The sequence below is a fragment of the Chiloscyllium plagiosum genome, unplaced genomic scaffold (assembly GCF_037043375.1).
Source record: "Chiloscyllium plagiosum isolate Xiang-an unplaced genomic scaffold, Cpla_swu_hap1 HiC_scaffold_13, whole genome shotgun sequence".
NCBI classification, from domain to species: Eukaryota; Metazoa; Chordata; class Chondrichthyes; order Orectolobiformes; family Hemiscylliidae; genus Chiloscyllium; species Chiloscyllium plagiosum.
Window position 1 is genome coordinate 91706234 of NW_028270151.1, and position 13667 is coordinate 91719900.

The 13667-nt window shown below is 42.8% G+C and overlaps 1 protein-coding gene across 6 annotated transcripts in view; it reads left to right on the forward strand.

The window, feature by feature from the left end:
• Positions 1-13667, forward strand: part of ryk (receptor like tyrosine kinase) — a 296128-nt gene that overhangs the window by 172928 nt on the left and 109533 nt on the right. For all 6 annotated transcript variants that reach the window (XM_087993913.1, XM_087993912.1, XM_043701685.2 and 3 more), the window contains one exon: positions 3586-3672. In XM_087993913.1, coding sequence (XP_087850039.1) covers positions 3586-3672 — 87 coding nt within the window. The remainder of the gene's footprint in view (positions 1-3585; positions 3673-13667) is intronic.

Consider the following 13667-nt stretch of genomic DNA (forward strand, 5'->3'; position numbering starts at 1 on the left):
CCTGCAATCTTTTATCAGGTCACCTGTCATTCTTCAGTGTTCAATTGAAAAGATATCCAAGTTTGCCTAAACTCTTAGTTAATACCCTCCAAACCAGGCTATATCCTGGTAAACCATTCTTGTACCCCCTCACAGGGGGCACAAAAAGCCTCGACATTATAGTGTTGCAACCAGAACTGTACACAATATTCCAAAACTGGCCTAACTAAAGTTCTTTCCAGCTGCAACATGACTTGCCAATTTTCACACTCCACTACAAACCCACCAACAACCACGGTTACCTCCTCACACCCTACTTCCTGTAAAGACTGTATTCCATTCTCCTAGTTTCTTTGTCAACTGAGAATTCCTCAGTACTGCTATTGAGAGTCCTCAGCTGGGTCTGACTCATCTCCATACTTCAGTCGTCACCCCCTCTTTACCCTCCCACAGCAGCTATAGGGACCCCCTTGTCCTTAACTACCATTCCACCAACATCCACATCCAGAGGATCATTAGCTGCAATTATCGCCAGCACCAGAGAGATGCCACCACCACATCTTCCCCTCCCATCGCTTGTCAGATTTCTGTAGAGACTGTTTCCTCCAAAACGTCATGGTCTACTCTTCCTTTACTTCTAACAATTCCCCCCAGCCTTACAGAAATTTCTTCTGCAACCGTAGAAGGTGTAACACCTCCATTTACTTCCTCCTTGTTCGGTATCCAAGGACCCAAACACAACTTCTAGGTGAAGCAGTGCTTTATCTGCACTTCACACAATTTAGTCTACTACATTCGCCGCTCACAGTGTGGTCCCCTCTACTTTGGTGTAACAAAGCATAAACTGGGTGACCACTTCACAGAACACTTGCGTTCTGTCAGCAGAAAAGATCCTGAGCTTCCAGTTGTCCGCGACTTCCACACACCACCCTCTTCCCTAGCCACCATCTGCCTCAGGTTTGCTGCAATGCTCCAGCGGAGCTCAGCACAAGCTGGAAGAAGAGTGCTTCATTTTCTGCTTGGGGGCCCAGCAGACTTCTGAAACCAAGATCAAGTTCACCAACTTTAGGGCTTGAGTTGTCCCAAATCCTTACCCCAACCCCACACACCAGGCTTTGTGATCACATAGTTTGCTATTACACACAATCCATTGTTAGCCATTAACATCCCCCATTAATAGCTATTCACTGTCCTAACCAGATCGTTATTGACTCCTTTGTCTTTCCAACTGTTCTCTCTCCTTGGGCTCGATCTCCACCTGTTGTTCACTCCCTAGCTTCTCCTCCCACCCAATCTTCTGGATATAAACCAACATTTTCCTAGTTACCATCAGTTCTGAGGAAGGATCCCTCACCCCAAAGTGTTATCTCTGATTTCTCTGCATGGATGCTGCCAGACCTGCTGAGCTTTTCCAGCAATTTTTGTGCCATGATTGATGAAGGCAAGCATGCCTACGTCACCTTGACCATCTTATTCATACAGAGCCAAATGTTACTGAGAGGTCAATAAATCTGTTTTGAACATTTGTTGGTAAGCCAGTATCAAGACTGATGTAAATTGCAAGTGACTGTCCAGCACCGCTCTGGCCTGGTTTGAAATTGCCTTGCTCTTTGATTTTGGGCTGCACCAAAGAAGAGAGTCTGGCCAAGTGGAGACAGACTTAGAGATGCACTGATTTTTTAAAAATTTCACCTATTTTTCTAATCAACCTGTTGGAGATGTTATTACACATTTCTGGAGCAGGTAGAACTTGAACCTGGGACTTAGATTTAGGGGTAGGGACACTACAATTGCACCACAAGAGGATCCTTCAGAGAGTCGAACTGATAGTTCAGAAAGTTAACGTTGAACAGGTGACACAGTTCCAAAGCAGTTTGGATATATATTAATGGAAAATGGAGTCAGCTTTAATGAGCACCTCTTCAATAGTTGGAAATTTCTGCTTGACTGGTATTGGATATTCCAGTGAAACAGGTCAGAGATGTTGACCTGCCTAATGAGATAGGAGAAAGTGAGGACTGCAAATGCTGGAAATCAGAGCTGAAAATGTGTTGCTGGAAAAGCGCATCAGGTCAGGCAGCATCCAAGGAGCAGGAAAATTGACGTTTCGGGCATGAGCCTGAAGAAGGGCTCATACCTGAAAAGTCGATTCTCCTGCTCCTTGGATGCTGCCTGACCTGATGCACTTTTCCAGCAACACATTTTCAGCTGCCTAATGAGATCTAAATTTAGGAAGTGACAAAAAGGATTTTGTATCAAAATTAATTAACTATATGGAAAGGGCTTTAGGATGTTTGAGTTGAGATGCCACACAGCGTAGGTATTGCTTGCTTTCTGTGGTATGCACAAATACTGCTTTGCTAGAAACGTGTAAATACAAATTAACTGCTAAAGGATTATAAATTAGACTTTTAAGGAAAACAATAACACCCACTGAGATTTTGGTAAACAGTGTCAGTGTGCAATTTTGATTTCAGTTTAAAGATGAGGTAAGCTCAGAAGAGTGATTGGGTTTTCTTTTCTAAAAGCTTTATAACTATACATTTCTAGTGATGCGTTCGAGATTACCAGTGCAGGAGTGAACAAACTGAAATAAAATTGTCACATGACATTAAAGTGTATCAGAATAACTAGTTTATGGGTCCTGAAAAACTAAATTTTAACAATGTGATAGCATTGTTAAAACTTTACAGTTCTGAAATGTGGATGTACTAATTAACTCAATAATCACTTGAAGACCTACAGTTGCAATAAGTGTCACACATCCACTGAAATAAGTTCAATCCTGTAAAAAGAATTTCTGTAGCAGAGCAGTCTTCCAAATTTGTGTAATCCAACCTCCAAGTGACTAACAATGCATGAAGGAATTTGTGATGCAAGCTGTGTAGCAGCCCTCACATACAAGGGATCATTTTATATACAGTGCAGGATTGTCATAGTAGATCCTTTTAAGCAATTTTAAAAAAAAAATAATGCTTCTTTTCAGTCTTCAGTTTAAAAGTAGTATAACATACAAACAAGTGGTGAATTGAAATCAGTCCCATTTCACTATTTTTCAATCTTAATTCACAGTGCTAGTAATGGAATCACTCTGGTGAAGTACAGTCCTCCCTCCTTTAGGGTGGCACAGTGGCCATGCTAGTTTGGTTGGCCATGTTAAATTGCCGATAGTGTCCAGGGCTGTGCAGGCTAGGTGAATTAGCCATGAGAAATGCAGGGGCAGACGGATGGCTCTGGGTGGGCTGCTCTTCGGAAGATTGGTGTGGACGTAATGGACTGAATGGCCTGCTTCCATACTACAGGGATTCAGTGATTCTATGTTCAGTCCATGTGTACATTACTTTCTTTTGCTCTTTTTCTTTATTTATTTGACCTTTAGTGACATTACTGTTTCAGTTAATGAGCTACAGCAAGACAGTGCAAGACATTCAACAGGATATCCGGGCTGTAGAGCCCAGGACTGACTAAAAGAGAAAAACAAGAGGAACAGTGACACGATCAGAATGCAGAAAGCTGAGGACCTGTGTGTGGTGTTGTAACAAACCAAGGCTATTTTTTTAATGCAGGATTTACAGACCAGACTAATTGTTTTTTCCTCTGTTTCAGGTACCTTTGGCCGAATCTTCCATGGGGTTTTAGTTGATGAAAAAGATCCAAATAAAGAGAAGAATGTTTTCATTAAAACAGTAAAAGGTAATTATGCCACATAGAATTCCATAGGAATTTCAACACAGCATCTCTCTCACTCACTCACACACACACACACACACACACACCACTTCCTGTCGTGTATTTACTATTTGTCCTGATGTTCTGCACTCTTCTGCATTAACAGTTATTTCCACCACCACCAGACACACATTCCCTCCCTTGTTAGCCTTCCACAAGGACCATTCTCACCAGGATACCCTAGTCCACTCCTCCTTCACTCTCAATACCTCCTCACAGCCGCAAGGCATCTTCCCATGCAACCACAGAGTCCTGCCCATTTACTGCTGTATGTCACTTAAGTGAGGTGAAAATATGATACATTAGAATAGACTTTCAAGATTTAGTTTACTTGACCAATTATTTGTGTTAAAAGACACTTTCTGCCTCAGGCAGAATTCAGTAAAACATTTTTTTTTCCCAAATCCAGAAAGTTAAAGCAGCTGAGACTAGCCAGCTCTCCAGGAAACTAAGCGTAGACTGTGAGAGTGCTTTGCAGAGCACCTATGTTCTGTTCACAAAAAAGACCTTAAGCTTCCTCTTGCCTGCCACTTGAATGCACCGCCATGTGCCCAGGCCAACATCTCTGTCTCAGTCTTGCTGCAGTGCTCAACGAAGCTCAGCACAACTGGAAGGACGGCACCTCATTTTCTGCTTGGGTACTGTACAGTCTCTTGGACTCAATATTGAGTTCAACAATTTTTGGGCTTGAAGCACCTTCTCCCATATCATTACCCCAATTCCCACAGAATTTACAGGAACCAGGGGGTGTGATGGATGATAGTTTCAGAAAGGGAGAAAAACGCAGATAGATGGGTTACCTCCAGGAAAGGTAGGAGAGGTAGGCAGGTAGTGCAAACTCTGGCTATCTCCATCTCAAACAAGTAAGCTGATTTGGAAAATGTGGAGGGATGATTGTAGCACTGACAGCCAGGTTTCTGGTACCCAGACTGGCTCTAACGTAACAAAGGGGACGTCAGGTTCCAAGCTGTCCATTGTGATAGGAAACTCTCTAGTCAGGCATAGACAGACATTTCTGCAACCGACAACGAGACATCAGAATGGTGTGTTGCCTTTCTTTTGCCAGGATCAAGGATACCTCCGAGAGCGTGCAGAATATTCTCAAAGGGGAGAGGTGCCAGCAGGAGGTCATTGTACACATTGGAAATAACAACATGGAAAGAGAAAAGGACGAGGTTCTGAGGAGAGAATATAGGAAATCAGGCAGGAATTTTGAAGAGTAGGTCCTCGAGGGTGCCACGATCTAGTGAGAGTGGGAATAGGAGAGTAGAGCAGATGAATGTGTGGGACGGGATCTGATGCAGGGGAGAAGGATTCACATTTTTGGAATTTTGGAATTTATGATGGATTGCATCTGAATTGGAAGGGGACTAATATGCTGGTGGGGAGATTTGCTAGAGCTGCTTGGAAGGATTTTAGTTATTAAGGGGTGCGCGTATATGTAGGGGGGAATGGGACCTAGGAAAATAGTAAGAAAAGAGATCAGTCTGAGACTTGTGCAGTTGGAAGAAGGAGTGGGTCAAACAATCAAGGCAGTCGGGAACAAAGCAGAGAACAAGGTAAGACTGATGAGTTAAACTGCATTTATGTCAATACAAGAGGCCTAACAGGTAAGGCAGATTAATGCAGGGCATGGTTGAGAACATGGCACTGGGATATCATAGCAATTATAGAATTGCTATGATATCGCAGTGGCTCAAGGGTGGACAGGATTGACAGCTTAATGTTCCAGGGTATAGATGCTATATGAAGGATAGAAAGGAGGGCAAGACAGGAGCCTTCATTTTATTTTGGGAGCAGCGAGGAGAGAGGAGCGGGAGCTGCCCGGCAGTAAGTTTCCGACTTAAAATGGACTTACCTGGAGAGTCAGGCCTCCATTTTTTGGGAGCAACAAAGAGAGAGGGAGCGACGACCAAGGGGCTGCTGGTAAGGTAAATGAGTGCTTTAAAATCTTACCTCGTGAATAGGCAGAGCACATGCTGAGTAGGAGTGGACACGGGACTGCTGAGTAAGTGAAGTAATATATTTGGGCGGTTATGTTATCCGAAATACTCTCTCACCCATCCTCCTTCTTGAGCCAAAAAAAACTTTTAGTGCGCCGGATTGGTAAGGTAACTTTTTAATTCATTATTTTTCTACAGTCTCTTTGGGAATTTAGAATAGTGGGAATGACGGTTAGGACAGTTAAATAATCCTCCTGCAGAATGTGGGAGGTATGGGCCACCAATCGTGTCCCTGCTGACTTCACCTGCGGAAAGTGCACCCAACTTCAGCATCTCGAAAATGCATTACTGAGTAGGAGCTAGATGAACTTCGGATCATTTGGGAGGCGGGGGTGTTAGTAAGAGGAGTTACAGTGAGATAGTCACACCTCAGGTACATGAAGGGGACAGATGTGTTACAGTCAGGAGACGGAAAGGGAACCGGCAGACAGTGCAGAGATCCCCTGTTGCTGTTCCCCTCAATAAAACATATACCATTTTGGATACTGTTAGGGGAGTTGGGGGGAACACTTACCTGGGGTAAGCCATGGGGTACAGGTCTCTAGCACAGAGTCTGCTCCTGTTGCTCAGAAAGGAAGATGAGAGGGGAGCAGAGCATTAGTCATTGGGGACTCCATAGTTAGGGGGACAGATAGGAGGTTCTGTGGAAACTAGGGAAACTCAGTGTTGGTGTGTTGCCTCCCAGGTGCCAGGTTTGTGATGTCTTGGATAGTGTTTCAACAATACTTGGCGGAGAGGGGCAGCAGCCCCAAGTCATGGTCCACATAGGCACAAATTACATAGGTAGGAAAAAAAGGAAGGCAGAAATTCAGAGAGTGAGGGTGGAAGCTTAGAGCTAGAATAAAGAGTTGTTATCTCTGCTTTGTTACCACAGGCAAGGAATTGGGAGAGAGAGGAGTTGAACATGTGGCTACAGAGATGATGCAGGAGGGAGGGTTTCAGATACCTGGATAATTGGGGTTCATTCTGGGGTAGATCGGACCTTGACAACAGGATGGTCTATATCTGTACCAGAGGGGTACCAATATCCTGGGAGGAGGGGTGTGTGAAATTTGCTAATGCTATTCGGGAGGGTTTAAACTAATTCAGCAGGAGGATGGGAACCTAAATTGTAGTCCCACCGACCTGGAGGTTGAGAGTAGTGAGGTCAGAAATATGGTTTCAGGTTGCAAGAGTGCACCAGCAAGCAGGCAGGTGGTTTGAAGTGTATCTACTTCAACGCCAGGAGGAAGGTGGGTGAACTTGCAGCATGAGTTGGTACTTGGGACTTTGATGTTGTGGCCATTTCAGAGACAAGGATAGAAATGGTTGTTGCAGATTCCGAGATTTAGATGTTTCAGTAAGAACAAAGAAGATGGTAAAAGAGGGGAAGTGTAGCATTGTTAGTCAAGGACAGTATTACAATGGCAGACAGGCCATTTGAGGACTCGTCAACTGAGGTAGTATGGGCTGAGGTTAGAAACAGGAAAGGAGAGGTCACCCTGTTGGGAGTTTTCTATAGGTGTCCAAATAGTTCCAAAGATGTAGAGGATACGATAGTAAAGATGATTCTGGGGAGGAGCATAAAGTCATTATGGGGAGCTTTAACTTTCCAAATATTGACTGGGATAACTTAGTTTAGATGGGTCAGTTTTTGTCCATGTGTGCAGGAGGGTTACCTGACACACTATGTAGACAGGCCAACAAAGGGCAAGGCCACATTGGATTTGGTACTGGGTAATTAACCGGGCCAGGTGTTAGATGTGGAGGTGATAGTGACCACAATTCATTATGTTTACTTTAGCGATAGAAAGGCATAGGTATATAGTGCAGGGCAAGAGTTATAGCTGGGGAAAGGCAATTAAGGTTCAGTTAGGCACGACTTAGGATGCATAGGATAGGGAAGGAAACTGCAGGGGATAGGCACAATTGAAATGTGGAGCTTATTCGAGGAATAGCTACTGAGTGTCCTTGTTAAGTATGTACCCTGCAGGCAAAGAGGAAGTTGTCGAGCGAGGGAACTTTACGAAAGAAGTTGAATATCTTGACAAGAGGAAGAAGACGACTTATATTAGGATGAGAAGTGAAGGCTCAGTTCGGGTGCTTGAGAGTTACAAGTTAGCCAGGAACAACCTAAAGAGAGAGCTAAGAGCCAGGAGCAGACGTGAGAAGTCTTTGGCAGGTAGGATCAAGGAAAGTCCTAAAGCTTTCTATAGGTATATCAGGAATAAAAGAATGACTCGAGGAATATTAGGGCCAGTCAAGGATAGTAGCGGGAAGTTGTGCGTAAAGTCCTAGGGGATAGGAGAAGTGCAAAATGAATATTTTTCGTCAATATTCACACTAGAAAAAGACAATGTTGTCAAGGAGAATACTTAGATACGGGCTACCACGCTAGATGTTTGAGGTTCAAATTAGCAATTCTGGAACGTGTGAAAATAGGTAGGTCCCCTGGGCCGGATGGGATTTATCCTTGGACTCTCTGGGAAACCAGGGAGGAGATTACAGAGCCTTTGACTTTGATTTTTATGTTGTCACTGTCTACAGGAATAGTGTCAGAAGACTGGAGGATAGCAAATATTGTCTCCTTGTTCAAGAAGGAGAGTAGAGACAACCTTGGTAATTATAGACCCATGAGCCTTACTTCGGTTGTGAGTAAAATGTAGGAAAAGGTTATAAGAGATAGCGTTAGGTTATTTTTCTTGAGATACTTATACATTTGATGCAATTGCAATACGCCAGCTTCTGTGAACAGCCGGAATTTATTAAGCAATTACAAGCTTTTGGAGGAACACTTAACATTCTTTGCGGGGCTTGCAGAGCCGTGTCAAGAGATCTCCCTGAACAAGGGAACAGTTCTCCCTTTATATCACCATCAGTAATGCCCACAAAACACCCCTGCCTGTCCTCTATACTCACATGCCACACAAGACACAGTGTCATGATTTGATTATTTCCAGAAACAATGTAATTAAATTGATTCTGAATTAGAGGATATGGCTAAGTAAATTGATTCTAAATTGCAGGAGATCGCTATGCAAGTTTTCATATTCCAGTCCTCTTGAAATGAATGCAAACATTGCATTTGCCTTTCTAACTATCAACTGAACCTGCATGTTAGGAGAATGTTGTACTAGGATTTGTGCTTCAGGTTTCCGAATCCCCTTTATAAAATAATCTACCCCTCTATTCTTCCTACCAAATTGCATAACCTCACAGTTTCCTGCATTGATTTCTATCTGTCAACTCTTCTAGCCTCCAAGTTCTTCTGCAGCCTCCTTGCTTCAACACTACCTGTCCCTTCACCTATCTTTGTTTTATCTGCAAATTTAGCAACAGAGCCCCTAGTTCCTTCATCAAAATCGATAATGTATAACATGAATAATTCACAGAACCTCTGTGAAACTCCACTAGTCAGCAGCTGCCAGTCAGCCAAACTTCAATCCATGCCAATATCTTACCCCAACACATGGGCCCTTATTAGCAGTCTCCTGTGCAACACTTTGTCAAAGGCCTTCTGGGTACCCAAATAGATTATGTCCTTTGGCATCCCTTTGTCGAACATGCTTGGTATCTCCTCAAGAATTTCTAACTGACTTGTCAGGCATGACCTCCCTTTAATGAAGCCATGCTGACTCAGCCCAATTTCCCATGCACTTCCAAGTACACATACACAATCCTTTCACTGAAATTCGGAAAATCTCCAAAATCCAAAGTCTTTTTTGTGAAGTTTTTTTCTGTATAACAAGTTTGTTTGGTGTGCAAACAGGTGACCTAACTCCACACCCACTCGACTCAGATGTGACGTGGTGGCAAGCCCAGCACTGGCAGGTGTCAATCGCGTGTCAGCACTTAGAATAGTCACACGTGGGTCTGCTGTTTGTTTTTTTGTTTCACTGTGAAAATGTCATTTATTCCAAATTCCAAAAAATTCTGAATTACAGAAAACAACTGGCCCCAAGGATTTTGGATAAAGGATTGCGTACTTCTCAATCTCATCCTTAATAATTCTTACCAATGACTGAGGTCAGGCTAACCGGCATATAGCTTGCTGTCTTCTACCTCTCTCTCTGCTTAAACAGGGGTGGACATATTAGCCATTTTCCAGTCCTCTGTGGCCGACACTTGACTCCACTGATTACTGAAAGATCATCACCAATGCCTCTACAGTCTCCTTAGCTATCTCATTCAGAACTCTTGGGTATAGTCCACCTGGTCCAGCAGTTATTATCCACCTTCAGACCTTTCAACTTCCCCATCACCTTCTCCTTAGTAATGGTCATAGAACTCACCTTTGCCCCCTGACTCTTTTGAAGTTCTGGTATGCTGCTGGTATCTCCCACTGTAAAAACAGGTGCGAATTACTAATTTAGCTCCTTTCACATTTCTTTGTTCCCATTACTACTTCTCCAACCTTATTTTCCAGTGGTACAATATCCATTCTTTCATCTCTCTTACTGTTCATATATCTAAAGAAAATTGTGTAATCATCTTTTATAATACCTGCTAGCTTACTGTCAAGTTTTGTCTTCTCCCCTGCTTCTGTTGTTTTTGTCCTTGGCAAGTAGCATTAAAGAGAATCCCAAGGAATTTTATGCATGTAATAGGAGCAAGACTGTAGCCAGGAAAAGGGTAGTCCACTTAAGGACAAAAGAAGGAATTTATCTGTGGAACCAGAGGAAGTGGCTGAAGTCCTTAATGTATAATTTACATTGGTATTCACACAGCAGAAGGACATGGATGATAAGATAAGGGAGGGGTATGTTGATATTCCCTGGCATTATTGATAGTAAGAAGGAGGCAGTGTTGGGTGTCCTAAAAAAACATTAAGGTAAATAAGTCCCCATGACCTGATGTGATTCATCCTAGGATACTGAAGGAGCCAAGGGAGGAGATTGCTGGGGCCTTGTCAGAGATTTTTGTAACTTCTTTAGCCACAGTCAAGTTCCCAGAAGATTAGCTAGTAGCCAATGCTGTACCCTTATTTAAGAAGGGTAACAGGGATAATCCAGGAAATCATAGGCCAGTGAGCCTTTCATCAGTGATTGGGAAATTATTCGTGAAAATTCTCACGAACAAGATTTACTCTCATTTAGAAAAGAATAGAATTATTAGAGATATTCTGCATGGCTTTGGGAGAGGTTTTGTCTTTCAAACCTGATTGAGATAGGGAAGATATTGGAGAAATTTCTGAAGGAGGGAAACTATTGGAGAAAATTCTGAAGGAGGGAATTAATACCCACTTGGAAAGTTAATTAGTGATAGTTAGCATGGCTTTGTCAGGGGGCAGGGTCATGCCTAACAAATCTGTTAAACTTATTGAAAATGTGATCATGTGTGTAGATGAGGGAAGTTCAATTGCTGTAGTTTATATGAACTTTAGCAAAGCTTTTAACAAGGTCTCACATAAGAGACTGATTGACAAGGTTAAAGCACATGGAATTGAGGGAAACTTGATAAGATGGATCAGAAATTGGCTGAGTAATGGGACACAAAGAATAATGGTAGAAGGCTGTTGGAGTGACTGGAGGCCAGTATTCAGCAGTGTACCACAAGGATGTACTTTTGTTTGTTTTGGACAAGAAAATGTGAAAGGGAATTTTAAACAAATTTGTGAATACACCAGAATTGGTGGAGTGGTTAATAGCGAAGAGGATGTTTGTAGGTTGCAGGAAGATATAGAGGGGTCAGTCAGAATGGCAGATGGAATTTTACCCTGGTAAGTACAGAGTGGTACGCTTTGAAAGAAGAAACAAGATAAGGGAGTATTTAATGAATGGCAGGACACTGGGTAGCTCAAAGAAACAGAGGGATCTTGGAGAAATTATTCACAGATTCCTGGTCAGGCCAAAAGTAATGTGTTGAAAAATGTGATGCTGGAAAAATACAGCAGGCCAGGAGGAGCAGGAATGAAGGGCTTATGCCCGAAACGTCGATTCTCCTGCTCCTCAGATGCTGCCTGGCCTGCTGTGTTTTCCAGCATCACATTTTTCAACTCTGGTCTCCAGCATCTGCAGTCCTCACTTTCTCCAAAGTAATGTGTGCAGTTCTGGCCACCTCACTACAGGAAGGATGTGTTAGCTCTGGAGGACACACAAAGGACGTTCATTAGGAGCCCTGGGAGGAAGAAATTGAATTATAAGGACAGACTAGTTAGGTTTGGTTTTCTTTAGAGAAGAGAATATTGAAGTGTGTAAGATTGAGGGGTATGGACAGGCTGACTGGAGATCTGCTCCCGTTGTTTAAAGGGTCAGTCACTAAGGGGCATAGCTTTAGGTCAAGGAGGCAGGAGATTCTGAGGGGATTTGAGAAAAACGTTTTCACTCAAGATGGTGGTGTGAATCTGGAATGCACTGTCTAGGAAGGTAGTGGAGGCCGAAACCCTGGACTGTTAATCCAGAAAACCTGGGTTTGAATCCCACCATTGCACATGGTAGAATTTGAATTGAATAAGTATCTGGAATGAAGAGTCTAATGATGACCATTGTTGATTGTCTGAAAAACCATCAGGTTTCCTGTCCTTTAGGGAAGGAATCTGCCATCCTTACCTGGCCCTCTGGGATGGGCAATTTAATGCTGGCCTAGCCAGTGACTCCTTCATCCCATGAATGAATTTTAAAAGAGTTGCAAAAACCTATCAACATACTGAAAGCAAAACTCAAGTCCTTTTGGCCTGTGAGAGCCTGACCCCAGCCACTCATAATTCTTGTGTCTTCCTTTAAACAAAAATCCCAGGGAGAATTTAAAGCTGTTTACCAACTGCCTGTTAGAAGTAGACATTTTGGTACTACTGTGACAGCACCCCTCTGCAAGGGAAATGGGACAGAACACATCTCTTAAAGGCACAGTATTGTCACAATATGTACACAAATGATTTGGAAGAAAATGAAGGTGGTCTGCTTCCTAAGTTTACAGATGACATGAAAATTGATGGAGTTGTGGATAGTGAGGTAGATTATCAAAGGTTAGAGCAGAATATATACCATTTGGAAGGTTCTCTAGAAAAATGGCAGATAGAGTTTAATCTGGATAAATGTGAGGTGATGTCAGTATCTCTGACCCTCAGCCTTTTTCTTCAGCCAGGGCTCCCAGATTCGACCAGATTAACGGCCCCAAACAGGGAGCTCATATTCTATCATTTCCACCTGGCTAACATGGTTCCAGTCGCTATAGACACAAAGAACTTAAGTGCATCAAGGCTTTGCCGAACCTCTCTGGAGTAATCCAGTTGTCCCTTCCCCTCACTTGTCTCTGTAACTCTGCAATTTTATTTCCCTACCTTCATAGTCAGCGATTTCAGATTATTACCATATAAGGCATTGAAAAGATAAAAGGTTCTTCCTCTTACTCCTTCCTTGCCTGTGTGTGGCCTAAATTATTGAATCTGTGTACCTTAGTCCTTCAGCAAGGAAATAACTCTTGGTCACTAAAGGTCAGACCATCTTATCAGCTGCCCTCTAACTTCCTTCCCTCAAACTGCCAGACCAAACCTCTGTGCAAACATACACGTTAGTAGCAGGAGCAGACCACTCAGCTCCTCGTGCCTGCTTATCATATAATAAGATTCTGGATGATCTGATTGGTTCACATTTACATTCCCTCCAATAACCTTTCATCCATTGTCCTTGAAAATATTCAAAGGTTCTGCTGCCACTGCTTTTTGAGCGAGAGAATTCCAAAGAATTATGAGTGACTGGGTGGAAATTTCTCAACATCTGTTTGAAATAGGCAATGCTTTATCTTAAACAGTGTCTCCACTTTTAGAATCCCTTCAGGAAGCATCCTTTCCAAATGCATCCTTTCAAGACCCCTCAGGATCTTGCATGATTGACTCAAGTAATCCCTTACTCTTCTAAACTCCATTGGTTACATAACCAGCCTGTGCAACCTTTCCCTCATTAGACAACTCACTTATTCCAGGTATTGATTTCATGAACATTTTCTGATCTGCTTCCAACGCATTTGCATGTTCCTTTA